This window comes from Eptesicus fuscus, chromosome 8 (genome assembly GCF_027574615.1).
Source record: "Eptesicus fuscus isolate TK198812 chromosome 8, DD_ASM_mEF_20220401, whole genome shotgun sequence".
Lineage (NCBI taxonomy): Eukaryota > Metazoa > Chordata > Mammalia > Chiroptera > Vespertilionidae > Eptesicus > Eptesicus fuscus.
The window spans coordinates 17865044-17891157 of record NC_072480.1 but is presented as its reverse complement, the minus strand read 5'-3'; the positions used below and the strand labels follow the sequence as shown (position 1 = coordinate 17891157).

The window sequence follows — 26114 nt, the reverse complement described above, 5'->3', positions numbered from 1 at the left end:
TAAACAATCAAGGAGTTAAAGGGCAAATAAGCTGATTTAAAAGGCCAAGCTCCGGTAACTGATGTAAAGTCAGAAACACTGTCAGTAACATTTAAAGGAGTGTTCTTATAGTTTAAATGTTGGCTACCCAAACTGAACTATCAGAGGAATTCTATTTTTTGTCACCTGGCAATTTTTGATCTGTCATTTTGAATGTGTTATGTCTAGTCTTTTTATTATTATTATTTATTGTGTCTAGTCTTCCTTTATATTTTATTATATCTTTAAAATAGAAGCATATGTAAAATAGGATTCCTTCAAAAATACAAATCATTGAAACTTTATCTAATTGCTCCCTTTGGAACAGTAAACTGCCAAGATCACTTTGAGCACTAACACTCTTTTCTAGCACAGAACCCATTTACTGGGGTTCCTTTAAACACATTTCTATTAAAAGTGTCATCCAAAATCAGCTCTCCTGATAACTGAACCATTTAATTTCTTTGTGCTGCATCCATTGAATTTCAGGTCAAGAATTAGGGAAATTTATCTTTAATTATTAGTAAGCCCCTGTAAATCAACATACCCAATCCTGTCAATCCAGTGAGTTATTTTAGTTTAGTTAAGAATGTTATTGAACTGTTTGTGTGCTTTTGTTAAGGTAAATTTAAATCAACAAGAAAACCTAGGCAAAATTTTTATTTTGAGGCAGCTTGACTCCCATACTTCAAGTTCCCCAGCACTGAACAGTGCTCAACAGGTTGTTGCTTATTTACACAAAGTAGGCTTTTCATTAAGTAGTGTGGCAATAAGGTAATGTTAACCTAATCCTCAGAGTTTATTTTCAGACAGGCCAGAGTATAGTTAAATATAAGTAATTTAAGCACAATTTGGCATCAGGAAGATACGTGTGTTTTTTAAGGATAAAATTACTAGAAATTTTACATATTGAGAATTTCTCCTGTCAAAAAATAAACTTTTATTTACCAGTATGTGCTATTATAGATCTGTGAATTGGTTGGGACTCTCAGTTGTAAGGAATAGAAACGCAACTCAAACTAACTAGCTTAAACAGAAATAGAATTTATTGGCTACAGTAGCCAGGAATTCAGGAATGAACCTACCTTTAAATATGGCTAGATCCAGATACTAATATTTTTTAGTTAGAACTGTCCCTTTCCATCTCTCATAATCATTCTATGTTTCTTGTGAGTAATCTTTATTCTTAGGCAGGATCTTGCCATGTAGTAGCCAAAATGATCCCCTAAAGCAGCCTATAGCTAGCAACCCCTAAGCAAGAAGAGAATATCTGTCCTGACTATTCCAGTAAAACCCCAGGGAAGATCTTATTGACCTGGTAGAGGTTTGTGCCCATTCCTGAACCAAGAGGTTGGGATAGGAGTACTCTGCCAACCAGGGCCCACTGCCTGTCCCACCTTGTGCCACACTGCCTGGTACAGAGTTAACACCTAATCAGTGTTAATCATTTTATTGTAGTCTCAAGTTTAGTGTGCTCAAAGCAGAACTTTTGATTTCTACACCCCTCCAAAGCTTTCCCCAGACTGCTCCATTTAAAGTGACACCACCATTCCCCAAATTGCTCAAGCCAGATACCAGATACCCATATTCCTATTTCCTCTTCATTCTATAAATATAAGCGCATATATATACACATACACTTTTATTATATAACTTATATAATTAAAATTATATATATACATTTGACTCAGGATCTTAAAGGTAACCTTTCTAATGTATAGAGCCAGAGAAGCGAGTTGCTTGGTGGCTTAAACCCAGTTGTCCTGACTTCAGTCTAGGAATATCTCTTACTACATTGCCTCTTCTATATTCTGACACACACACACATCTACACTAATAAAAGAGTAAGATGCAAATTGACCGTACCTTCGCGGTGCCACCAGCCAATCCGGTGTGAGTATGCAAATTAACTCAACAAAGATGGCGGGTTAATTTTCATATGCAGGCACCGAGCGGCCCGGGGCGACGACGCAGGCATTCTGCACCGCCCCAGCCGCTCTGGGCCTCTGGGCAGCATGGGAAGACGGAAAGGCGGTCCGGGCCGGAGCAAAAAGGCGGCTCTGGCTGGAGCAAAGGCAGTGATGGCAGCCAGGGTAAGGAAGGCCCATTCTTGCACGAATCTTCGTGCATCAGGCCTCTAGTGTGTGTGTGTGTGTGTGTGTGTGTGTGTGTGTGTGTGTGTGTGTAGATAAACAAGGAAAATGTTTTTCTAACAGTCTTGGCCAAGTGGCTCAGTTGGTTGGAGTGTCATCCTGTACATCAAAAGGTTGCGGGTTCATTCCCAGTTAAGGGCATATACCTGGGTTGAAGGTTTGATCCCTCATGGGAGGCAACCAATCGATGTTTCTCTCTCCTTCTTTCTCTCCTCCCTCCCTCCCCCTCTTTCTACACTCTCTACAAATCAATGGAAAAAAAATATCCTCGGATGAGGAATTTTTTTTTCTCCTAACAATAGGAATCCCTTTTAATGAAAAAAAATAAAAAGCTAATTTCTCTCTCAGGCAAACTCCTTTCTAATTTCTCTGTTATTAAGAATTAGAGGCCTGGTGCATGAAAATTCATGCACTGGAGCGGATGGAGGGGTCCCTCAGCCCGGCCTGCCCCCTCTCACAGTCCGGGAGCCCCCAGGCGGGAGGCGACCTGGTGATTTGGGCAAGATGACGCCCCATCACACCTCTGCTGCTGCCACTGCCAGCAGCGCAAGCCTCAGCCAGCCCTGGTTACCTGAGCCTCGGGCGGCCCTGAGCAGCTGGGCAGCCACCATCCAAGGTTTGCCTGCGCCTCGGGCTAGCCCTGGGCAGCTGGGGGGCTGAGGGGACTGGGGGACTCCAGAGGCAGGCGCCCTGGTAGGGCTGAGAGGACTGGTCACCGCCATCATGTGGCTGTGGGCGCTGCCATCTTTGAGGGTGTGGCAGTCAATTAGCATATTCCCTCCTTATTGGCTGTGGGCGCCGCCATCTTTGCAATGGCATGAGGGTCACTTAGCATATTCTCTCTTTATTAAATAGGATCATCATCATTAATCTAAAGCAGGTATGTAGAGAATAGAATTTAAGCTTTACCTCAGCTCATTTAGTTCCTAATCCAAAGTAAAAATAGGTATTTTTAAACGTTTGAAACTCATTCCTAAATTTACTACTTAGTAAGTTTTTTTTTCTCTTTTTTCCCTCCTAAATATTTATCATCTTTTTTGTTCACATATTTTCTTTCAGTTCTCTCTTTCATTTTTCCTATAACTGGAAATTATTATTTTTGAATGGTAACTATTAAAACTAAAAAGACCACCAATTTCCCAATAGAGCATTTTAATTAATGACAGTCCTTTGTGAGACTCCTGTTACTTTTCTTTCTTTCTTTTTAATTCTCACCTGAGGATATTTTTTCTACTGATTTTTCAGAGTGGAAGGGAGGAAGAAGAGGGGATGGAAGGAGAGAAACATCAATGTGAGAGAGACACATCGATAGGTTGCCTCTCGCACATGCCCCAACTGAGGCCCAGAATCAAACCCACAACCCTTTGGTATGCAGTCCAATGCCCTAACCACTGAGCAATCAGCCAGGGCTGTTGTGTTGGGTTTTTTTTAAGTAATTATTTGCTAACTTTATGAAGTAAAGCCTTAATTGCAAGGTTTAAAATATGAAATGTCATGCTAAAATAAATTATTAACTATGTTGAATATAAATGGATGAAATTTAAATATTTATGAGATTTTAATATTTTCCCTATGAATAAAATGTACTAATAAGCAATAGTTCTACCAAGTTTATTATGGGATAGTACCATTTTCTCTTTCAACTTATATGGTTTGTTTCAGCCTTTTTTTTTAATCATGTTTCTGAATAAGGTAAAATTTGGGTTAATTTACTAACATGACCAATTGAGTTTAGATTTTACATGAGATATTATGTTGATAAAAGCACTATCTGAGCCCTAACCCGTTTGGCTCAGTGGATAGAGTGTTGGCCTGCGGACTGAAGGGTCCCAGGTTGATTCCCATCAAGGGCATATACTTTGGTTGTGGGCACATCCCCAGTAGGGGATGTGCAGGAGGCAGCTGATCGATGTTTCTCTCTCATCGATGTTTCTAACTCTCTATCCCTCTCCCTTTTTCTCTGTAAAAAAATCAATAAAATATATTTTTTTAAAAAGTAATATCTGACATAGGCATCCAGAAAACAAAAATGGGCATTTATTTATGTACAAATTTACATAGAATTTTTAATTAATAGCAGTAGGTCACAATATTTATATTTTATCTGAAAATCGCATTACCCATAAACTCTTACCCCCCCCCTTCCTGTCCCATTTGATTTAAAGGAAGGTAAAGTAAGTTTTTAAGCTTATTAACCTCTTTCTCCTGATTTTATTTATTCCCTGAGCATGCTAGGACTTGTTTTTAGGCTTGCAATTCTTATGGGAATTGCCTCAGGAAAGAGATCATTTTCTTTGCATTGGTCTCTGAATTAGAGAAAATACAGATTTAGATAGGTGTTTGAAGCCTCCCAGTTTCTCCATCTCAGACGGGGCATTGAGATGCCCCTGTAAATGGCAGACAGATATTCTAGTTCCATCATGTTTTCCTGTATATATGAACTGACACACAGAGCCAGCCACTGTTGGACACATTACTTTACCCATGATAATTTAATACTTTAAAAATTGTGTTATCTCAATTTGTTGTTATGATCTGGAGAGGTCTCCTTTTTTTCTCCAAATTTAAAAACTTTATTTTCAGTACAACTTAAACTTTTTAAGTTATAGTTCAGTGGATTTTAGTATATTCACACAGTTGTATAACCATCAACCACAATCAATTTTAGAACATTTTTTTCACTCCAGAAAAAAACCCCATACCTATTAGCAATCACTCCCCCTTTCCTCTTTTCTTTCATCTTTTTAAAATATTTTTTAATTGATTTCAGGGAGAAATAGGGAGAGAGAGAGAGAAACATCAATGATGGGAGAGAATCGTTGATCAGCTGCCTACTGCATGCCCCCTGCTGGGGATTAAGCCTGCAACCCAGGCATGTGCCCTTGACTGGAATTAAACCTGGGACCCTCCGTTCACAGGCTGACGCTCTATCCTCTGAGCCAAACCGGCTAGGGCCCCCTTTTCTCTTACCCCAGACCCTAAGCAAGCACTAGTCTACTTTCTGTCTTTATAGATTTGCCTATTCTGGAAGTTTCATGTAAATGGAACCATATAATATGTGATATCTTATGAATGGCTTCTCTCATTTAGGCATAATATTTTCAAGTTTTATTCATGGTGTAGCACCTGCCAGTATTTCATTCCTTTTTATTGCCAAAGTAGAAGCCCGGTGCATGATATTCGTGCACTTGGGGGCAGGGGTCCCTCAGCCCAGCCTGTGCCCTCTTTCAGTCCAGAAGCCCTCGGGGGATGTCTGACTGCCGGCTTAGGCCCGATCCCCCAGGGTTCGGGCCTAAGCCGGCAGTCAGACATCCCTCTCACAGTCTGGGGCTCTCGCAGTCCGGGACCCCTGGCTCCTTACCTCCAGCCTCCAAGGCAGCGCTAAGGAACGGTGAGCCTGGCTTCTGGCTGAGCGGCGTTCCCATTGACCACCAGGGGCAGCTCCTGTATTGAGCATCTGCCCCCTGGTGGTCAGTGCTTGTCATAGCAACCTGTCATTCTTCCTTTCGGTCAATTTGCATATTAGGGTTTTATTATATAGAACTAGAGGCCCGATGCACGAAATTCGTGCAAGAGTAGGCCTTCCTTTCCCCGGCTGCTGGCACCGGCTTCCCTCTGGCACCTGGGACCCGGGCTTCCTTCACAGCCCAGGCTTAGTCCGGAAGGTCATCCAGAAGGACATCTGGTCTAATTAGCATATTATGCTTTTATTATTATAGATTATTATAGATAATACTAGTATACCATTATATGGACATAAAACATTTTGTTTATCCATTCACCCATGGATGGATGTTTGACCTGTTTTCACTTTTTGGCTATTATAAATGAAGCTGCTGTGATCATTCAGGTACATTTTTGTGTGAACATATGTTTTTATTTATCTTGGGAGTAGAATTGCTGGATCATTTTGGTAACTTTTTTTAGCCTGAGAAACTACCAGATTGTCCTCAATCCTCCTTTAACCCTTTGCACTCGCTTGCTTTTTTCTCGATTCCTTTATTCTAATGCTAACCGTGTCGAGTCACACTCGACATCTGAGTGCAAAAGGTTAATCCTTAGCCAGCAAAAGTTTATCTGCTATTGCCCTAAGGTAAAAAACTTTATTCTCTATTCCAAATATTTTAAGGTGATTAATGCTTCATCATTGGGAATGCTAGGTAATTTACTGAAAATTCTCTATTGGTAACAATCCAATTAAAGAATGGGCAAAGGACCTAAATAAACATTTCTCCAAAGAGGACAAACAAATGGCCAAAAGACATGAAAAAATGCTCAAAGTCACTAATCATCAGAGAAATGCAAATTAAAACCACAATGAGATATCACCTCACACCTGTAAGCATCACTATCTTCAAAAAATCAATAAACAACAAGTTGCTGGGGAGGATGTGGAGAAAATGGAGCACTAGTTCACTCCTGGTGGGAATGCAGATTGGGGCAGGCACTGTGGAAAAATTGAAAATGGAACTTCTGTTTGACCCAGCAATCCCACTTCTGGGAATATATCCTAACCCCCCCCCCCAAAAAAAAAAAAAAAAAAAACAGTCAAAGAATATATGCACCCCTATGTTGATAGCAGCATTAATTACAATAGCTACGATTTGGAAACAGTCCAAGTGCCCATCAGCAGGTGAATGGATAAAAAAGCTGTGGGACATTCACACAATGGAACACTATGCAGCTGTAAAAAAGAGGGATCTCTGCCGAAACCGGTTTGGCTCAATGGATAGAGCGTCGGTCTGCGGACTGAAAGGTCCCAGGTTCGATTCCGGTCAAGGGCATGTACATTGGCTGCGGGCACATCCCTGGTGGGGGGTGTGCAGGAGGCAGCTGGTCGATGATTCTCTCTCATCGATGTTTCTAGCTCTCTATCCCTCTCCCTTCCTCTCTGTAAAATATCAATAAAATATATTAAAAAAAAAAAAAAGAGGGATCTCTTACCCTTTGGGACAGCATGAATGGACCTAGAGAGCATTATGCTAAGTGAAATAAACCAATCTGAGAAAGACAAATATCACATGATCTCACTTATTTGTGGGATCTAGTGAACAAAATGAATTGACCAACAAAATAAGACCTGAAACAGAGAGGCATAGAGCAGACTGACATACCTCGATGTCAGGACTGGGGGGATGAGAAGAGATAAATCAAAGAACTTACATACTTATATGCATAGCCCCTGGACACAGGCAATAGGGTGGTGAAGACCTGGTGGGGGGGGATAGAGGCTGGGTGGAGGGGGTAAAGGAGGTGAAAATGGGAAATATTTTGATACTATCAATAATAAAAAAATATGTATTTTAAACATTTATTTTAATGCTCTATTGGTAAAATATATACCTACAGAGTCTCTTTGCTTGCCAGTTAGATTCTAGCAACATTTTCAAGTATACAAATAATAACTATGAAGATATATTTTGTACTTTAAAACTATACCTCACACCAAATGCAATAATAGATAGTTGCCATGGTTCTAAATGCAAGAAATCATACTTAAATTCCAAAAGGAGTTGTTTTCATCTTCATGGGATCTCTGATTGTATTTTTCTTTTAACTACTTCAACATTAACTATATATGTGTATTTTTTTCTCAGTTGGAAGCCATCATATCTCAGTCTTGGAATGCCTTGCAGTATTCTAAGGTTATATTATGTTCAGCATGCAAATGAACTAACACAATTTAGAAAGCATGTCATTAAGCAAATAGTTAAAATTAAAAGTTTTGGCCCAAAGGAAGTGAACTTTATCTGAAATATGCAAACATGAATATTTTGCCAATTCCAGATAGATGAAGTGTTTCTGAAAGTAAGATGATTTACCAGCACACAAATATTAATGCAATAATAAATTATTTTCTCACAACTTGGGTTAAGCCATAAGATAGGGCAGGCATTGGTAGGGTTTGTGCCTTGACCATTTCATCACCATCATCTTTCTGCTTCTTAAGAGTATTACAATGAGAGGAATGCATCCAACAGGGCCCTGAGGGGAAGATAGGGCGCAGGGTCTAGTAAGACAGCAGAAGTGAAACCAAAAGAAGGAAAAGAGACAAATGCCAAGGTGGCTCATGTTCCAGAGATGTCCCCAATTCACTTTCCCCCTCCTCTTCCCAGTTTTCTGTATGCAAAGGGGTGAAAAACCTGTGTTGCATTTCTTCGCAGCTTATGCTTAATGTGTAGTTTATTTTTTTTTATGAAACAATGTGTGCTTTGAAGCCACTAACAGTTTCACCAGTATCAGTAAGTCCTCTGTTCTGTTGACCTTGCTTAAAGGAGTCACAGTCATTCACACAAAAATCATACGAACATGAAGTGATACTCTGATAGCATCACAGAACTGATAATGCCCTTCTTGCCCTTGGGTCACTTTATAAGAAGCATATGGTGACTCCTTTTGGTGACTACATTAACCAGTGCTGACTTTGGTGTAGATTTGCATATTCAGTCCAACTTGGGAACATTTTGTGACTAGTAGGGTCATAGTATTGGCTTACTACCTAAAGCAGTATTACTGGTGATCAGCTTTTTATCAAAGCTATATCTTTTTTATCAACTTGTAGGAATTTAGATATAGTTAATTTATTATTTATGTAACACACTGAAATTCCTGATAAAATGAAATGCAAATAAATCCTTCATTTGGTTGGCAGAGCAGTAGGTGGAAAACATATGAGAAATAGCTGGGGGTGCAGGAAGGGAAGGAAGGAAGGAAGGAGTAAAAGAGACTAAAATAGGTTTGTCTTGATCTTGGGGAGGGGAAGGGGGTAAATTGGGACTTTGATCTGTGGATTTCTGGCTTTTTGGCCACCGCCATTCTATCTTGACCCACAAATGCAAACCACATCCTATGACTTCTTTGGTTCAGTATGTGTTATGCCTTTTCCTTCCAAGGAAGCGGTAATATTCTATCCCTTTTTTCTCTGCATGCGGACTTACTATAAATACTCTCCCACACATCCCTTTGGTGAAGAACTGCTAGACCTCAACCAATTTATTCAAATCTTATTCTGCAGCACTGCACAGAGTCAGCAGTGAGAAATCTCCCTGCTCTGCCGTTGTGGCTCAGTAGTTGATCTTCGACCTATGAACCAGGAGGTCACAGTTTGATTCCTGGTCAGGACACATGCCCGGGTTGTGGGCTCAATCCCAGTGGGGGGCATGCAGGAGGCAGCCAATCAATGATTTTCTCTCATTATTGACGTTTCTATCTCTCGCTCTCCCTTCCTCTCTGAAATCGGTAAAAACATATATAAAAAAAGAAAAGAAAAAAGAAATCTCTCTGACCCTATGTCTTGTAAAGGTTACCTACTCAGTTCTAGAATCCTATGTTTAGAATAAGTGAGAGGAGAACTAGTTTCTCTTGATTTCTGCACAGAATTGCCATTCAGTTTAAATGATCAAATGTATACCCTCAAAGAACCTAACATCTTGAGGTAGGTGCCCCTTCTCAGTGCTCCCATAACATCCTCTCCCTGCATCCTTATTACTGTGCTCATATATTATTTTGATTGTCTATTTATATGCCTTAGTCTCCACCCCACATAGCCTTACCTTAAACTGTGAACTCTGAGGATAAAAACTGACTATACCACTCTACCTGGCACATAGTAGGTGCTAAAATAAATATTCATGTGAATATATGAATTTTTAAAAAGGAGCATTAATCTTCAAATATCCCTCTCAGTTGTCCCCAACAATATTTTAGCAATAAATATCACTCAGACTCAGGTGATACAATTTAATCAATCAAGTTTTATTTCTCAAACTGGGCCATTGCTTTATAAGTTAATTAGAGCCTGAACTCTAAAAATGAACTAGAGTTAGCTTCGTTTATTCTTATACCGTCTAAGTGATGTCCCCTCAACCAAACCCTTCTCCAATTCTCTTAGCTCGCTTGTTTATTCTTAGCACAAGTGCACTGGCCCTCTGTAATGTGCAGGCAGTCACTATAATATGAACATAGTTTGATGGGAGAGATAGATATGAAAGTAAAGGGTTATAATATATTATGAGGGCTATATTGTTGAGAGCCGGGACTGTTAGGTAAAGTTTCTCTGAGAAAGTGACAAATCTTAAAGGTTGAGCTCGGATTTCAGGGAAGAGGACAAGCATTACAGGAAAAGGGAACAACATATGGAAGAAACAAGAAGCCTACAGACACAGAAATGACAATCTTCTCTAATAATAGACAAATATGCAAATTGACCATACCTCCGACACACCCACAAGCCATGCCCACAAGCCACACCCACCATCCAATCAGAGCGAGTATGCAAATTAACCCAAACCAAGATGGCTACAGCCACAGAGAGCAAGGTTTCATAGGTAACAGAGGAAGCCAAGCTTTCTGCCTGCCCTAGCCAGGCCTAAGCCTCCACTCAAGCTACAAAGTTTCAATTATAAAAGGTAAACAAGAATCTCTTTTGGTTATGGTTACTTGATCCCAGTGAAATGCTGAGTGACAGTGACAAGAGTTTCTTCTGAGCCTTTTTAATCATGACATTGAGCACGCTGGTAAGAGGTGGGTAGCAGGACAATAGAGGAGGAAGAGTAAATGCCTAGAGGAAAGACTTAAAGGAAAGTGAGTGAGATTCAGAAGCAAGAAGAAGGAGACAGTAAAGACAACAGCAGGCAGAAGAGCGCTGGAACAAGAGACAGTGACACTAGAATAGTGAGCGAAGAATAAAAGGGTGTCAGAGAAACGTTGATGAGGCTGGAAAGTTTAGAGGAGAGACAACACAAACAGGAGAAAAGTTGGAAGAAAAAGAGAACAAAGAATTTTCCTTTTCTTTTCTTTTAGTACTCTTATCTTTTTTCCTCCCAAGTATTGATAAATGTAAATTAAAAGATGAAAATTGAACTGACGATTTGCTCTTTGATCCACTAGTAGAAAGAGCACTTTAAAATGCAATGTTCAAAGTGATGGGAAAATATATAGAATTGTGTTAGCAATATAGTAGTCCAATCCTCTCTAATAAAGTAATCTTGAAACATGAAAGGTGAATTTTTTACTATTTCAAGAGTCATCTAAAAAATAAAAACAAACTATTTTCTTCTATCAATTTATAATTAATATTAAGAATACAGATAATCCTACAAAATCAAACAGATATTGCACATAGTAAAATTTGTTATTGACTACAACTTCACAGAAACAAAACTCTTGGATAAAATTTCTCTCTTCAAAATTCGGTTTAAAAATAAATGGACTTGGTAGACATAGTGTCCATAAAACAAAAATTTTAATTGTAGATGCTATAATTATTGGCATGAATAAAAACTTGATTAGCAAAACTCATTCCCATTGAAAAATTTTAGATGGAATATGATCCCTATGAGAATATCTTTAGCAGAATATAAATAAACATTTATTAAAAAAAAAAAAAAAGGTAAACAAATTCAAACAAATGGCGGCAGAGTGGAGCTTGAGAGAGCAGGCCAGGGTTGCCGGCGGCAACAGGGGAAGCAAAACTTTTCGCACACCCTGGCCAGGCCCACCCGCTTAAGGCAACAAAGTTTCAATTATAACCCCAACACAAATGGCTGCCAGCCAGCCTCGGAGGGAGCCCCAGGCTTGGCTCCACTCCAGGCTACAAAGTTTCAATTGTAGAAGGAAAATAAATTCCAGATACCAGGGCCTCTGCTTGGGTCGCTAGGGGGCGTGGCCGGCCTGTAAACCACCACAGGCTCCTCGCTCAGGCCGCCCCACACCCCAAGGGAACCCCACCCTGATCAGGGACACCCTTCAGGGCAAACCATCTGGCCCCCACCCCTGTACCAGGCCTCTCTCCTATATAATAAAAAAGTAATATGCAGATTGATCATCATCGCAACACACAATATAGCTGCCCCCATGTGGTCAAAGATCCTGCCCCCATGTGGACACAAGATGGCCACCACAAGATGGCCAGCAGGAGAGGGCAGTTGGGAGGCACCTGGCCTGCAAGGGAGGGCAGTTGAGAGGGACCAAGCCTGCAAGGGAGGGCAGTTGGAGGTAATCAACCCTGCAGGAGAGGGCAGTTAGGGGTGACCAGGCCAGCAGAGGAGGGAAGTTGGGGGCAAACAGGCTGGCAGCAGAGTGGTTTAGGGGGTAATCAGGCTGGCAGGCAGAAGCAGTTAGGGGCAGTCAGGAAGGCAGGCAGGCAAGCAGTTGGAAGCCAGCAGTCCTGGATTGTGAGAGGGATGTCTGACTGCCCTCAAGGGGTCCCATATTGGAGAGGGTACAGGCTGGGCTGAGGGACCACCCCCCTCCGTGCACGAATTTCGTGCACCGGGCCTCTAGTTATATATAAAGGGGAGTATTAGAAGATGAGGCCAAAGGTAAAAGGCAGGGCTGAATGGATTCCTATAAAAAGTTTGGAATTTCTCCGAAACCGGTTTGGCTCAGTGGATAGAGCGTCGGCTTGGGGACTGAAAGGTCCCAGGTTCGATTCCGGTCAAGGGCATGTACATTGGTTGCAGGCACATCCCCAGTAGGGGGTGTGCAAGAGGCAGCTGATCGATGTTTCTCTCTCATCGATGTTTCTAACTCTCTATCCCTCTCTCTTCCTCTCTGTAAAAAATCAATAAAATATATTAAAAAAAAAAAAAGTTTGCAATTTAACCTGTAGGCCAAAGGGGAAGTCGTTGAGAACATTTTTAAGCAGAGGAATGATATGATCTCACTGTTCTCTACTTGCATCTTTCTGACCTTGTTTTTCAATACTACTATTTTCTCTGCTAATGTTTTATGCCAAGTTAATTCATTTGGTTAGAGTTAAATGGTCTTAGGTTGCATTTGGGAACATTCTAAAACCCCAGAGGTTTGCTCCCCATGCCCCCCCACAAAAGAATTCTCTACCATGAGAATGTGACCCTAATCACATCTTGTTACCGAACAAATTGACAAACTGAATATCTTATACCATTCTTATTATAAAAAAGGGAAAAAGTGACATTTTCCATAAAACAAAATACTTCATAACCTTTTAATATACTAGTTAGTGAAATAAAGGTGGACTACACGTGAAAGCAACTGAATTTTTACTTAATATTTTGTATGTAACACTTTTTTAGGCTTTTCATGGTTCTATATGTAGATTATAAATGGGCACACTAGACTTGAAGTCAAGAGGGCATCTATCAGCCCTGGCCAGTGTGGCTCAGTTGGTTGAATATTGTCTCATGCACCAAAAAGGTTACTGGTTTGATGATACCCAGTCAGGGTACATGGCAAGGTTGTGGGTTCAGTCCCTGGTTGGGGTGCATGTGGGAGACAACTAATAGATGTTTCACTCTCACATTAATGTTTCTCTTTCCCTCTCCCTTCTTCTCTCTCTAACAAAACAAACAAAAAAAATCAGTAAAAACATACTTGTCAGGAGCACTTGCTCCTGAGCCCGCACATACTCCTGAATCCTGCTCACCCTGCTCTCTGGGCTAATTGTTAGAGCAAGTTCCTCCTATTGTTGGAGTACTTACTCCTTGATTCTTGCTCGCTGTGCCATTTGTCGGATGTACAAGTCCTTGATCCTGCCCAACTATGCCAACTTTTGGGTCCGAGTCCCTCTGCCAGGGACTGGACCTCCTTGGACACCAAATATCGGATGGAAAAGACAGAAGTGAGGCATATGAGAGTTTATTGTAGGAGGCAGTGGCCATGTAGCCATTGCTAGTAAAGAGCCATTAGACAAAGCAGTTCTTCAAAGTAGCCTTATAGAGGCAGTCCTTGCTAATACAGTAGCAAACACAAGAGCCATCCTAGCAAAAACAGCCAGCACCGGCTGGTCAGTAATACATCTTCCCTACAATATAAGCCCCAACATAGGAGCTGTACAGGAGCCAGCCACACTGGCTGGTCATAACATACTTTATACTAACTTAGACAAAGGAGGCTTCTTGCCAAATAGTGACATTAATCTTTTGGGTTATAGAAGGGCACGCTTGCACCATGTATACAGTGAAACTGCTGTGTCCTTGCACCTGCCTATGGCAACTTGGTCTTGAACATCCTGATTAGGATTTCCATGCTTAGATTGGCCTTGAACATCCAGCATACACTGACTGATTGGGGTTTTTACACTCTACCCCTTATGCCTAATGGTCTTGTAAGGTCACCCTAGCCCAGTGGTCAGCAAACTCATTAGTCAACAGAGCCAAATATCAACAGTACAACGATTGAAATTTCTTTTGAGAACCAAATTTTTTAAACTTAAACTTCTAACGCCACTTCTTCAAAATAGACTCGCCCAGGCCATCGTATTTTGTGGAAGAACCACACTCAAGAGGCCAAAGAGCCGCATGTGCCTCGCGAGCCGCAGTTTGCCAACCACGGCCCTAGCCTATTTACTAGCACCTTGAGTACAGAGTCTACAGTAGCAATACAGGCTATGGTAGACTCTGTACAATACTCAGGCCCCAAGAGTAAAACTCACAAATGCCCAGCACTATGCCTCTAATAGTCTATCCTACTAAACTCGGAGGAAGTTATGGGACAGGGCTTGTATGGCCTGTACTTCCCTGTCTATCTCTTGTAGGACACTGGTTACATTCCCAGGGCTGGATCAAGGGGTATAACTGTAATTTATACCCTCTTCCCCACGGGATAAGAGGGCGACCTAGGGCCCTTCCCTGGTAACAGTCCATGGCCAGGTCCACACTGCCTATTCCCCCTCTGCCAAAGGGGAAGGCCTTGGGTCGCAGCAGTTCATCTGCTGCTTTTACCTGCACGTGTAGTGTCTGAGGATACCTCCATATATACTCATCTAACCTAATCTTTTAGGCCAGGTGGGTACATCCCTAGGTGAAGCTCACACTTCCTGTCTCCACGTGGGGTGATGGCCTACTAGTCACTGTTGCTTGTGCCGTCATGGCAACTACAAAGACAGCCCAACTGTCTTTTCTAATGGCCATAGGGCTACTTTGCCCAGTATCTGAATCAAACTACATAGTTCATCAGTATCCAAACAGTCACAGCTGTCTGTGTAGCAGGGTTCTTCCCTACTAGACCCATCTATATATCACATGGTCTCCGGGAGCGGAGGCATACCCTCTCTGAACGGACTAGGGAGTAGCTCCTTCATAGGAGCTTTATCCCTTGACAGGGTCTCATATGTCACAGGACTCAACAGGGCTTGCAGTTCCTGTGACAGAGGGCTGGTACTTATCACTGCCCTCTGTTCTAAATAGGCCCCCACTTTGCTAAAGTTGGGGTTTATGCCCTAACCGGTTTGGCTCAGTGGATAGAGCGTCGGCCTGCGGACTGAAAGGTCCCGGGTTTGATTCCAGTCAAGGGCATGTACCTTGGTTGCGGGCACATTCTCAGTAGGAGATGTAAGGAGGCAGCTGACCGATGTTTCTCTCTCATCGAATTTTCTAACTCTATCCCTCTCCCTTCTTCTCTGTAAAAAAATCAATAAATATTTTTTTTAAAAATAAAGTTGGGGTTTGTGCTACTCCCGCCATGGGTGTGGTCACAGGCCTGTAAGGCAGTACACATGTCTGGCTGCCAACTGTCTCTCAACAAGAGAGTATTGGCTCCCAGTTTTCTTCTATAACTGGGACCAAAACCTGATAGGTACCCTTCTCCGCCCACTTGGGCGTCTGCCTTCTTGGCAACTAGGCACCCTCTATTTCTGGTTCAACCCTACATTGCCCCCTTCCAGGACAATTGACAATTGGCTGTAACAACCGCACCAAGTGGGAACTGAACACTCCCTAATAACTCAAAAGACCAGCATAGGTCTATAATAACTGCTGACAAGAGTCAGAGGTTAGCACAACATCTTTAATACAGTGAAACTTTGGTATGTGCCTTCCCTCCCCCCTACCTCCCCCCAGGTAGCTAAATCCCCTGCCATTAAACCATGACAAATGGTAGGGCCATGCAAACATCCCTGAGGGAGGGCAACCAAAGTCCACTGTCGACCCTCCTATGCAAAAGCAAACTGTCCTTGACTTTCTGGAGCCATGTCCATGGAGAAGGCACCACGCAGGGCTGTGCATGGCGATGATCCTTATCTTCTCCAGCTGCAAACACCGTCTGTCCAATCTCCCTAAGATGTACTCTGGCATGGAAGAGAGTTGCCTGCCTCACATGTGGATGGCTTAACTCACACCCGTCAACATTAGTAACTGGGCCCATACATTTATCCAGGCCACTACAGAGCAAACTGTCAGACTGTTGTCCACATCAGCAAGTTTAACATGCGGCCTCAGGGAGCCCCAACCAGGGCCTCAGCCTGCTCCTCAGTCTAGAAGATCAGACTCCTCCTCTCCAGGAGAGTATAAAAGTCCCGGAGGCCCGCTGGTCTAGGGGTATTGTCTTTCCTCCACACTCCCTGGAATGGGATCGGGAGCGCTGCTCCACCCCTGTGGCCAGCAGGCATTGTCCCACAGTCAGTCTGCCCATCCCCTTTTCTCACAGCTGCTTGGCCAGCGAGCAGAACACAGCCCAGGGCCAGTTAAATCTTTGTGCGAAGGGTTCTGCTGCAGCTGCACGCCATAGCCTGAGTGGTGGCCAGGTGCCGCCAATGCCAGCTCCACCTTTCCCTCCACCAGGCTCCGGCGCTTAGTCTCTCAAGCTGCGCCACTCCGAGCATCTCCTTGGGGACCCTACCGCCCTGTTGGAGGAAACATAACCTCTGTGGGGCAGACGGAGCACTTACCCCTAAATCCTGTTCCTGATGCCAAGTGTCAGGAGCACACTTGCTCCTGAGTCCGCACATGCTCCTGAATCCTGCTCACCTGCTCACTGCGCCAATTGTTGGGGAGTAAGTATTCCCACAATTGCTGCAGCGAGCGGAGTCAAGGAGAAACTTACTCCCCAACAATACTTTAAAAGAAAAATAAAAGCTGTCCAGCTAGCGTGGCTCAGTGGTTGAGCATTGACCTATGAACCAAGAGGTCACCGTTAGATTCCTGGTCAGGGCATCTACTCCGGTTGTGGGCTTGATCCCCAGTGTGGGGCATGCAGGAGGCAGCCGATCAGTGATTTCTCTCTTATTATTGATGTTTCTCTCTCTCTCTCTCTCTCTCTCTCTCTTTCTCTCTCTCTCCCTTCCTCTCTGAAATCAATATAAATATATTTAAACAAATAAAAATAAAAAAAATTTTTAAAGAGTTTCTATCAGGAAACCACAATGCTCCTGGTGATTGCTCTTATCACTCTTGACCCATTGGAAAGCATCCACAGTTGTATGATTGTTATGCCCAGGGTCTTAACCAGTCTCACAATAAACTATTCTTTGGTTGTTGTTTTTTTTATATATATATTTTTATTGATTTCAGAGAGGAAGGGAGAGGGAGAGAGAGATAGAAACATCAATGATGAGACAGGATCACTAATCGGCTGCCTCCTGCATGCTCCCTACTGGGAATGGAGCCCACAACCTGGGCATGTGCCCCCGACCAGAACCAAACCCGGGACCCTTGGGTCCGCAGGCCGGTGTTCCATCCACTGAGCCAAACCGGCTAGCGCCATTCTTTGGTATTTTACAAAGATGTCATTCTTGGCGTCTAAACTGAAAATCGTTTGTGCCCAACTCATCATTTTTCATTTATACATCCTGTTTAATTAGAGAGTAGTTTCTAAAGTGTCCCATTTTTTAAAATATATTTTTAATGATTTTAGAGAGGGAGGGATAGAAGTATCAATGATGAGAGAGAATCATTGATTGGCTGCCTCCTGCATGTCCCCTACTAGGGATCAAGCCCACAACCCGGGCACGTGCCCTTGACTGGAATGGAACCCGGGACCCTTCAGTCCGCAGGCCAATGCTCTCTATCCACTGAGCCAAACCAGCTAGGGCAAGTGTCCAATTTTTTAATCTAACTTGAAGTGGCAGATGGCAGACATGCACATGACCTAAATGTCTCAAGCCTTTTTGCTTACTCATGCACACAGGTCCTTTGGTAAAGCCAGCTGCTGGTGGTGGAGGCAAGCAGGCCTCTGGGGAAACCCAGGCCTCATTTGTTTCATTGCTGCCACTTGCTGGGGCCTGGACTCTGGACTGGGAAGGCTGCGCAAGTGGTGGAACTAAGCCTGTCCAGATCCAGATAAGGAACCCGTTTGTGGTTCCAGTGCTAATCAGCTGTTGTTCCTAGGTGACAGCCTACCCCTAAATGAAAGGACTTTATAAACTGTAGAGCATTATACCAGTGGAGGGTATAATGTTAGGTTATGTTGGTTGATGCAGTGGTGGGGCTCTGGAGAACACTTCAGGGACTCAAACATCCTGGAGTATTAGAATTGTGAGAATCCTTAAAGCAGATGCTATGGAACGACTTAAATCGCAGTCTCTTAGGGGCTTTTGAAAATGCAGATTCCAAGACCTGACCCCAGAGATTTTGATTCACTAGGCCCAAAATTGGGTTTATTTAACAGGCTTCCCATGAGGTTCTGATACAGGTAGTCTAGCACCACACTCGAGAAGGGCACTGCCTTAAACATTATCTAGGCCAGGGGTCCTCAAACTTTTTAAACAGGGGGCCAGTTCACTGTCCCTCAGACCATTGGAGGGCCGGACTATAGTTTAAAAAAAAACTATGAACAAATTCCTATGCACACTGCACATATCTTATTTTGAAGTAAAAATACAAAACGGCAAAAACACCCGCATGTGGCCCACGGGCCGTAGTTTGAGGATGCCTGATTTTAGGCAATATCACCATTTTTCTAATTAGTGCCTCATTTCAATAAATTAAAAAAAGTATTACATCTTTCATCAATGGGATGAGTCACTGTAATACTACAACTTGTTCTTTGAAGCATACACACAAAAGTTATTGTTGGATTGGTTTGTTCTGTAGCAAAAAAATCACTGTCAAATAATTAACTTTTCTCCTTCTAGAAAGAGGTACAGAACTATAATTTATGCTGGTCAGTTTCTAGTGGGATACTTTTTGGCCTTGGGCATTGGCAAGCAGAGGTCAGATTTAGCATTACATTTACCATCGCTATCATTTCCATGAGTCATTTGGTTAATAGCTATTGAATTTATGCAGGATGCCCTACATGGTCACTTACCTCTCTCTTTCAGAGGAGCCAAGCACAGGAAAGCTGCCACCCCCATGGTTTTTCCCTTGTCTCATTATCACTTCTTTCTTTTCTTCTTTTTTTTTAATTATTGGGTTGACACTGGTTAACAAAATTATTCAGGTTTCAAGTGCACAATTCTATAATACATCATCTCTACACTATCTTATGTGTTCACCACCCCAAGTCAAATCTCCGTCCATCCTCATTAATCCCTTCCTATACCCTCCTCCACCTCTCTCAACCCCCCGCCTCCCAGGCAATCACCAAACTCACACTTCTTGTCCCTCACCCTGTCTTGACAAGCTTGGCCAAGAGTATACAAATAATGACTTCCTTTATTACACAGGAAAAACAAGTGTCCTGATAGCAAGTTTGAAAACTCACCGTAGAACTGAGAATTCTAGATACCTATCATGTGCTTGCCTCATAGAATATTATTGTTCCAAAAATATTTGTCACTTTTTACATGTTTCTGAAATGACTGGTTTAAGAATAACCCTCTCTGACTATGAACTGAGTGAGGCTACTGAATTCAGGGGCAGATCACACTTGGTGTACAGTGTCATCTTAATAAACATCGGGCACCAGTAATTTTCTAGTGTAATTTCATCTAGACTTTTTTAGCTCTTGGGTTGTTGGCACTTAGCTCTTCCAACCCCTTTAATGCAGATGATCATATGTTGAATACAGTTATCATGTATTGCATATGTAGAATCAAAAGGTAACATTGAACCTCTTTATAAAGAAATCTTGTACTTTCAGGATAATAATTTTTATTACTCAAATGTGGTTATCTCTAGGTTTTTTTGTTTGTGTTTTTTCTTTTCCAGGTGTACCTGAAGGAAATCTTAAAAGAAATTGGTATTCAGAATGTGAAAGGGATCCACAAAAACACATGGGAGCTGAAGCCAGAGTATAGGCATTATCAGGGAGAAGAAAAGAGTGATTAAGAAGACTCCAAGCCAGCATGCTAACAGAACAACTAAGGGTGATGTGTTAAGCATACGACATTGATACTTGAACTTGAGCACCATGTGTTATAGGGGCAAAATGACTGATATTTTAATTTCTCTAGGTAAATTTTTTAAACAATAATTCTTGAAAAATTACTTAAGTGGGTTTTTTTTTTTTAGGAGAAATAACAAACTTATTTATAGACTTAACTTGTATTAAACTAGATTATTCATGATGGGGTTAGGAGTTGGGGGTTAAGAGGTTCTGTAATTAAAGCAAATCAAGGAAATAACTATCCATTGAGATAAATATTTTTCTGTATTATTAGTTTTCTTAATAGAACACCAGAATGCTGAGGTTGAGTACCACTGTATTAGGAAAATTTTTATCCTTGCATTCCCATTGTAAAGTAAAATTCTGATTAAGGAAGGTGGTCCCATTTCCTACCCTGCCTCCAGTTGTCTTATCCTGCATTGTTCTGGTGCAGGAACCAAATCTTGTTTCACCATTGCCTTCCAGTTCCTAATTATTTGAGGCTCAGTGTCAAGAAGCAGATAGATAATCCTGTATAATAAAGATGTAATATCTAAATGGTCATTACACCGTGAAGTGTAATGACTGACCGTGTAACGACTGGATCATGGATCAGCAGGAGGGTGGGGCAGTGAGCTACTGGCCACAAGCGGGTGGCAGAGAGCTACAGGAGGGCAGCAAGCTATGAGGGGAGGGGAGGGGAGGGGAGCTACAGGAGGGCAGGGCAGTGGGTGGAGAGCTACCGGAGGGTGGCAGCGAACTACTGGTGCACAGATTTGTGCGCAGGGCTACTAGTCTATACTAATAAAAGGGTAATATGCTAATTAGACCGGGAGACCTTCCAGACAAAGCCATGGTGGCGGTGCCAAGGCAGAGGCGGTTAGGGGCGAGCAAGCCGGCGGGGGGGTGGGGGGCAGTTGGGGGTGAGCAGGCCATCAGGCAGAGTGGTTAGGGCCGATCAGGCAGGCAAGCAGGTGAGCGGTTAGGAGCCATCGGTCCGGGATTATGGGATCCCAGATTGGAGAGGGTGCAGGCTGGGCTGAGAGACACACACACACACACCCCATGCATGAATTTTGTACACCGGGCCACTAGTGGTGTGATAAATCTGTGTACAACTGAGAAGTCTGAATGCCTGTCATGCTTGGTTTGTAGCACATATCTTCCCCAGACCCTGTCTTTCTATGTGTAGACTGCCCTGAAACACCTGGGTCTTCTACCCCTGCCTTTTGTTTTTTGGTGACAGTGTCTGCCACGTGGAGTGTTCCCAGAGCAGAGCTGTATGTCATTTGAAGTTATGCTTTGGTATTTCTTCAAACCTGGTTTTTTTTTTTTCAGCTTATTTTAGTTACTTTTACCTCATCACAGTATCTGCTTGAGTCTTTTAAACATATTTTTTAGTTTCTTAAACACTTGTTACCTTTTCATTCCTGATTAATTTTTTGGAATTGCTTTCTCATTCAATACTAAAATATGGCTGTTGGTCATGGAAGAGACTCCCTTCGACCTGGGTTTCCACATTGTTTTATTTCAGGACTCTCTAGCTCTGATAAACACGCTTTTGACCACTGTGAGATTGAGAGGAAGGCTGATATACATCTGGTTAGATGTCACATCATGAGGGCAGGAAGGCCATAGTTAATAGATGAGATTGTTAAACTCTGCCAGTACACGGGATGTTTTAATTGTCAAAATGTAGTAAGATTATGGTTGCTGGGCAATGGCAAGATTTGAAATTACATGTTGCCACAGTAACTTCTAAAGAGATATATCTTGAAAAAAAAAAAAAAAAAGGTTTGCTCTATTGTATCATAAGCAGGCCTTGTGGATTTCAGCAGAGTTTCAGTTGTTCCTAATGGTCTGTGAACAAATTTTCTTTGAAGCATATTTTGATCATTGTTGATACATATCAGTGAAATGAGAGTAAACATTTTTCAGGTCCTTATGTGCCTGATAGTGTGTTAAATGCTCTAAAATATCTCATTGAATCCTTAGAAATAGTGCTGAGAGATAATGTCCATTTTATAGAACCTTTTCCTACCCAACATACATACCTTCATAAGTACTGAAAGAATCCTGCCCTTGAGGCAAAGCGAGTGCCAGGGTGTACTTTCCCAGAATCCGCCCCCGCCCTAACACCCCCAGTCTCACCTCCAAACCAGGAAAGTGGTGCAGACCCCAGATAGAGTTGTGAAGGAGAAGGAGTTGGGCGTCCCCGCTTGAATTCAGACATCTAAACGTCCCTACCCACCAGATGAAGACTAACCTCCCCTTTTAAAGTCAAGATCCTTTGGCTAAAGTTTTAATTCCTATCATGCTTCAAGTACCCGGGGGAGAGGGGTGACTTTATTAGACACCCCCGTAGGACTTAAGGAGCCCGGGGGGTGGGGCACTGAGCTGAAGGGGAACTGCCTTATGTTCAGACTTCACTTGCTGCAGACACCCCTTTCGTCTCAATACGTTGGCCATCTTCCCTCTCATTTGTGTAAGAGTCCAGGATTAGCTGCTTCTCTTTTTTACGGTGTTTTCTTTCTGACATGTGTCCATAACAGGTTCCTGAGCCTAATGTGTAAGAGAAAGTATCAGCGATCACTTTTGAATCTGATTTTTCTTCACATATTCCCATTTATTCTTCCTACTTTCCTTTGAGCCGCTGCTACCATCCACAACACAATAGTATGATGTAACATCTGACAGACAAGCAATAAAAGTCTTTAGTAGTTTATTATAAAAAAAAAAAATCACAGCTTTACCCTGCCAGTGTGGCTCAGTTGGTTGGGTGTTGTCCTGTGCACCACAAGGTTGCAGGTTGGATTCCCGGTCAGGGCACTTGCCTGGGTTGCGGGCTCGATCCCCAGTAGGGGCATACAGGAGGCAGCTGATCAGTGTTATGCTGTCACATAGATCTTTCTCTCTCCTTCTACCTTCCTCTCTCTCTCTAAAAGAAAATCAATAAACTATTCTATAAAAAAAAAAAAAATGAACAGCTTTTATCTAATTTTGTTAGAAATCATCTAAACTTTTTAGTTGCTTAGCTTACAGTTTAGAGTAGATTTTGTAAAGTCATTTAGTCTTAAATTTTAGGGTTTTAAAGAATGATTTTCCTAAAGTATATCATATTTTTAAATGTTGAAATTTGTATTTACAAGGTCTTAAGAACATACAAGTTTTTATTGTTTTGTGGAAATGTAAGTACACCAAAAGCATATGTTGCTGGACCAAAAACTTTAATCTGGTATGGTCATGGAACATGATGGCTGTTAATTAGGCAATTATTTATTGACCATGAATATATTCCAGGCACAGTAGATATAAAAGCACTATGCATATGAGGCGTTCGCCATCTAGTGAGAAATACAAAAGGTAGACAGGGAACAATACGTGTGGGTAATAAAGCATAAACTAAGTATTGCAATCAATCAAAATATTCCAGTTAATTCATCATTGTCATTTAGACTCTACATGGATTTCCAATTTTAAAGCATTTGAATACAATAATATATACTTAATTTTAAAACTTCCTTGAATAATTTAACCATTGATAATTTATAAGCACAAAAGAATTTCTATAATGTGTAGGAATCATTATTATGAATTTATATAGTGGCTGTCTTTAATACATTGGTCTCATTAATAGAATGCTAAATTTTGAGTTTACTGTGCTTGTCCTCTTGACATTTAAGCCTTACTTCTGATTGCCATTCTAGTTTCTCTCTTTGAATAAAAGTCTGTGAGCCACTTTGGCCATTCATTCACCCAGTGGAAATCCACTGAAATGCCCACTGTGTGCCAGGCAGCAGGAGTAAAGGTGATGGGTGCTTGCGGTAATGTGCCTTATATGCTACCAGTTCTTTGCCTACTTTACTAAGTAAGCAGGAAGAACAATAGCCTGTGTTTGTTGGACCCTTGCTATGTGCCAGGCACTGTGCTAAGTGTTTGATTCATATGACTCAGTTAATCCTCATGGCAACCCTGCAACATAGGTTTTCTTATTATCCTTGTTTTATAGAGGTTCAGGTGCTAAGAGGTTAAAGAACCAAGATCATACAGTCGTCAGGGTCAAAGCCAGATTCAGATCCCAGAACAGCACTCCGGAGTGCAGGCCCGTCATTGCCTATGTGTATATAGGTCATGGGCGCTATCTGCTGATTGTCCACAGCTGTAATTTACCTGTCCAGAGTCTTTCATGTTTGGATTTGTTGTTCTTGTTTTAGTTGTTATTATTATTGCGATATAATTTACATATCTCTTTTACATTTGACTTCTTCTCATGGACTAATGGGTAGCAGAATCTCAAGAGTTATCACTCCTGAATCAAAAAGAGTTGAGCCCTAGCCAGTTTGGCTCAGTGGATAGAGCATCGGCCTGTGGACTGAAGGGTCCCCAGTTTGATTCCGGTCAAAGGCACATGCCTGGGTTGATGGCGTGCAGGAGGAAGTCGATCAATGATTCTCACTCATCATTGATGTTTCTATCTCTCGCTCTCCCTTCCTCTCTAAAATCAATAAAAATATATTTTTTTTAAAAAGAGTTGATTCTGCATACTAATTGAGTGGTTTTGACTTTAGAGATTTGGTTTCTAATTCTTTTTCAGGTTCTGGAGTTTCTTACTTGTGGAATGATGTTCCTTTTTTTTTGGCTCTAGAATCAGATGAGCTGTTTTCCAAAAATGATTGCAAATGGCCAATGTACTTTATTTACTTACATCCTAGACCACCCGGGGAATGTTCAATCCCCGGCTCATGAGAAAGTTTCTGACTGGGCTGGTCACAGTTGAGGGTATCTGCCATGGCTGAGTGAGCACTCAGGATGTCCATTAGCTTGGGACTGCCAAGTGTGGGAACATAGAGCTGAACAAATAAAATGGTCTTTTTGCTTTCAGGAACTCCCAGAATTGAAGAGGACTTTGAAATAAATAAATGGCAGTATAGTGTATTAAGTGCAGCAATAGAAATACCTGGATTGAAAACCTATGACATAGAGCAAGTTGTTTACCATCTGTGCCTTAATTTCCTCATCTGCAAAATGGGAATATTAAGAGTATCTATCACCCGGCTGGTGTGGCTCAGTTGAGTGCCCTCCCATGTACCAAGAGGTTGCCGGTTTGATTCCCAGTCATGGCACATGCTTGGGTTGCAGGCTTGATCCCAAGGGAGGGGGAGCGTGCAGTAGACACCCGAGCAATGTTTCTCTCCCATCGATGTTTCTATCTCTCTCCCTTCCTCTTTCTGTCTAAAAATCAACAAAAACGTGATTTTTTTTTAAAAAGCGTATCTAGCCCTAGCTGGTTTGGCTCAGTGGATAGAGCATCGGTCTGCAGACTGAAGGGTCTCAAGTTTGATTCCAGTCAAGGGCACATGCCCAGTTTGTGTGCTCGATCCCCAGTAGGGGGTGTGCAGGAGGCAGCCAATCAATGATTCTCTCATCATTGATGTTTCTATCTCACTCTCCCTCTGCCTTCCTCTCTGAAATCAATACAAATATATTTTTTAAAAGAGTGCCTATCTCATAGAATTGTAGTGAAAATTAAATAAGTCAATATGTGTAAAGCTCTTAAAACACCATGACACATAGAAACTACTTATCAGTATTAGCTTTAACATATACAAAATATGGAACTAGTACAGAGAATGAAATGATTAATTAATTACATCTTTGGGGAATCAGGAAAGCCTTAGAGGAGTGGGTATCTGAAGTAGGTTTTGAAGGGGTCTAGGAGTTCACTAACTGTCAAGAGGCAGGAAATACAGAAGGAACAAGTACAAGGGCATTACGGGAGCAGCCTTACTTCACAGGGTAGTTGGAGTGAGAGTCCACACACATATTCGGTTTACAATTGATCCCCTATTTGCAACACCTTTTTTCACTTCCAGTGATACATAGTGCTCCACGTCTACCCCATGGGTGTGAGGGTTAAGGAATACTTTAAGTCCTGCC

General features: G+C 42.0%; 1 protein-coding gene across 4 annotated transcripts in view; it reads left to right on the top strand.

The window, feature by feature from the left end:
- GTF2F2 (general transcription factor IIF subunit 2) overlaps nucleotides 1–26114 on the top strand; it is a 201318-nt gene that overhangs the window by 158427 nt on the left and 16777 nt on the right. For 3 of the 4 annotated variants that reach the window (XR_008556733.1, XR_003619086.2, XR_008556732.1), the window contains exon 8: nucleotides 20021–20265. Coding sequence is in view for 1 of the 4 variants with exons in the window: in XM_008145558.3 (XP_008143780.1) it covers nucleotides 20021–20140 (120 nt within the window). In the remaining 3 variants the exon portion in view is untranslated. Of the gene's footprint in view, nucleotides 1–20020; nucleotides 20574–26114 lie in introns of those variants that run through there. The other variant, XM_008145558.3, reaches the window with a different exon arrangement.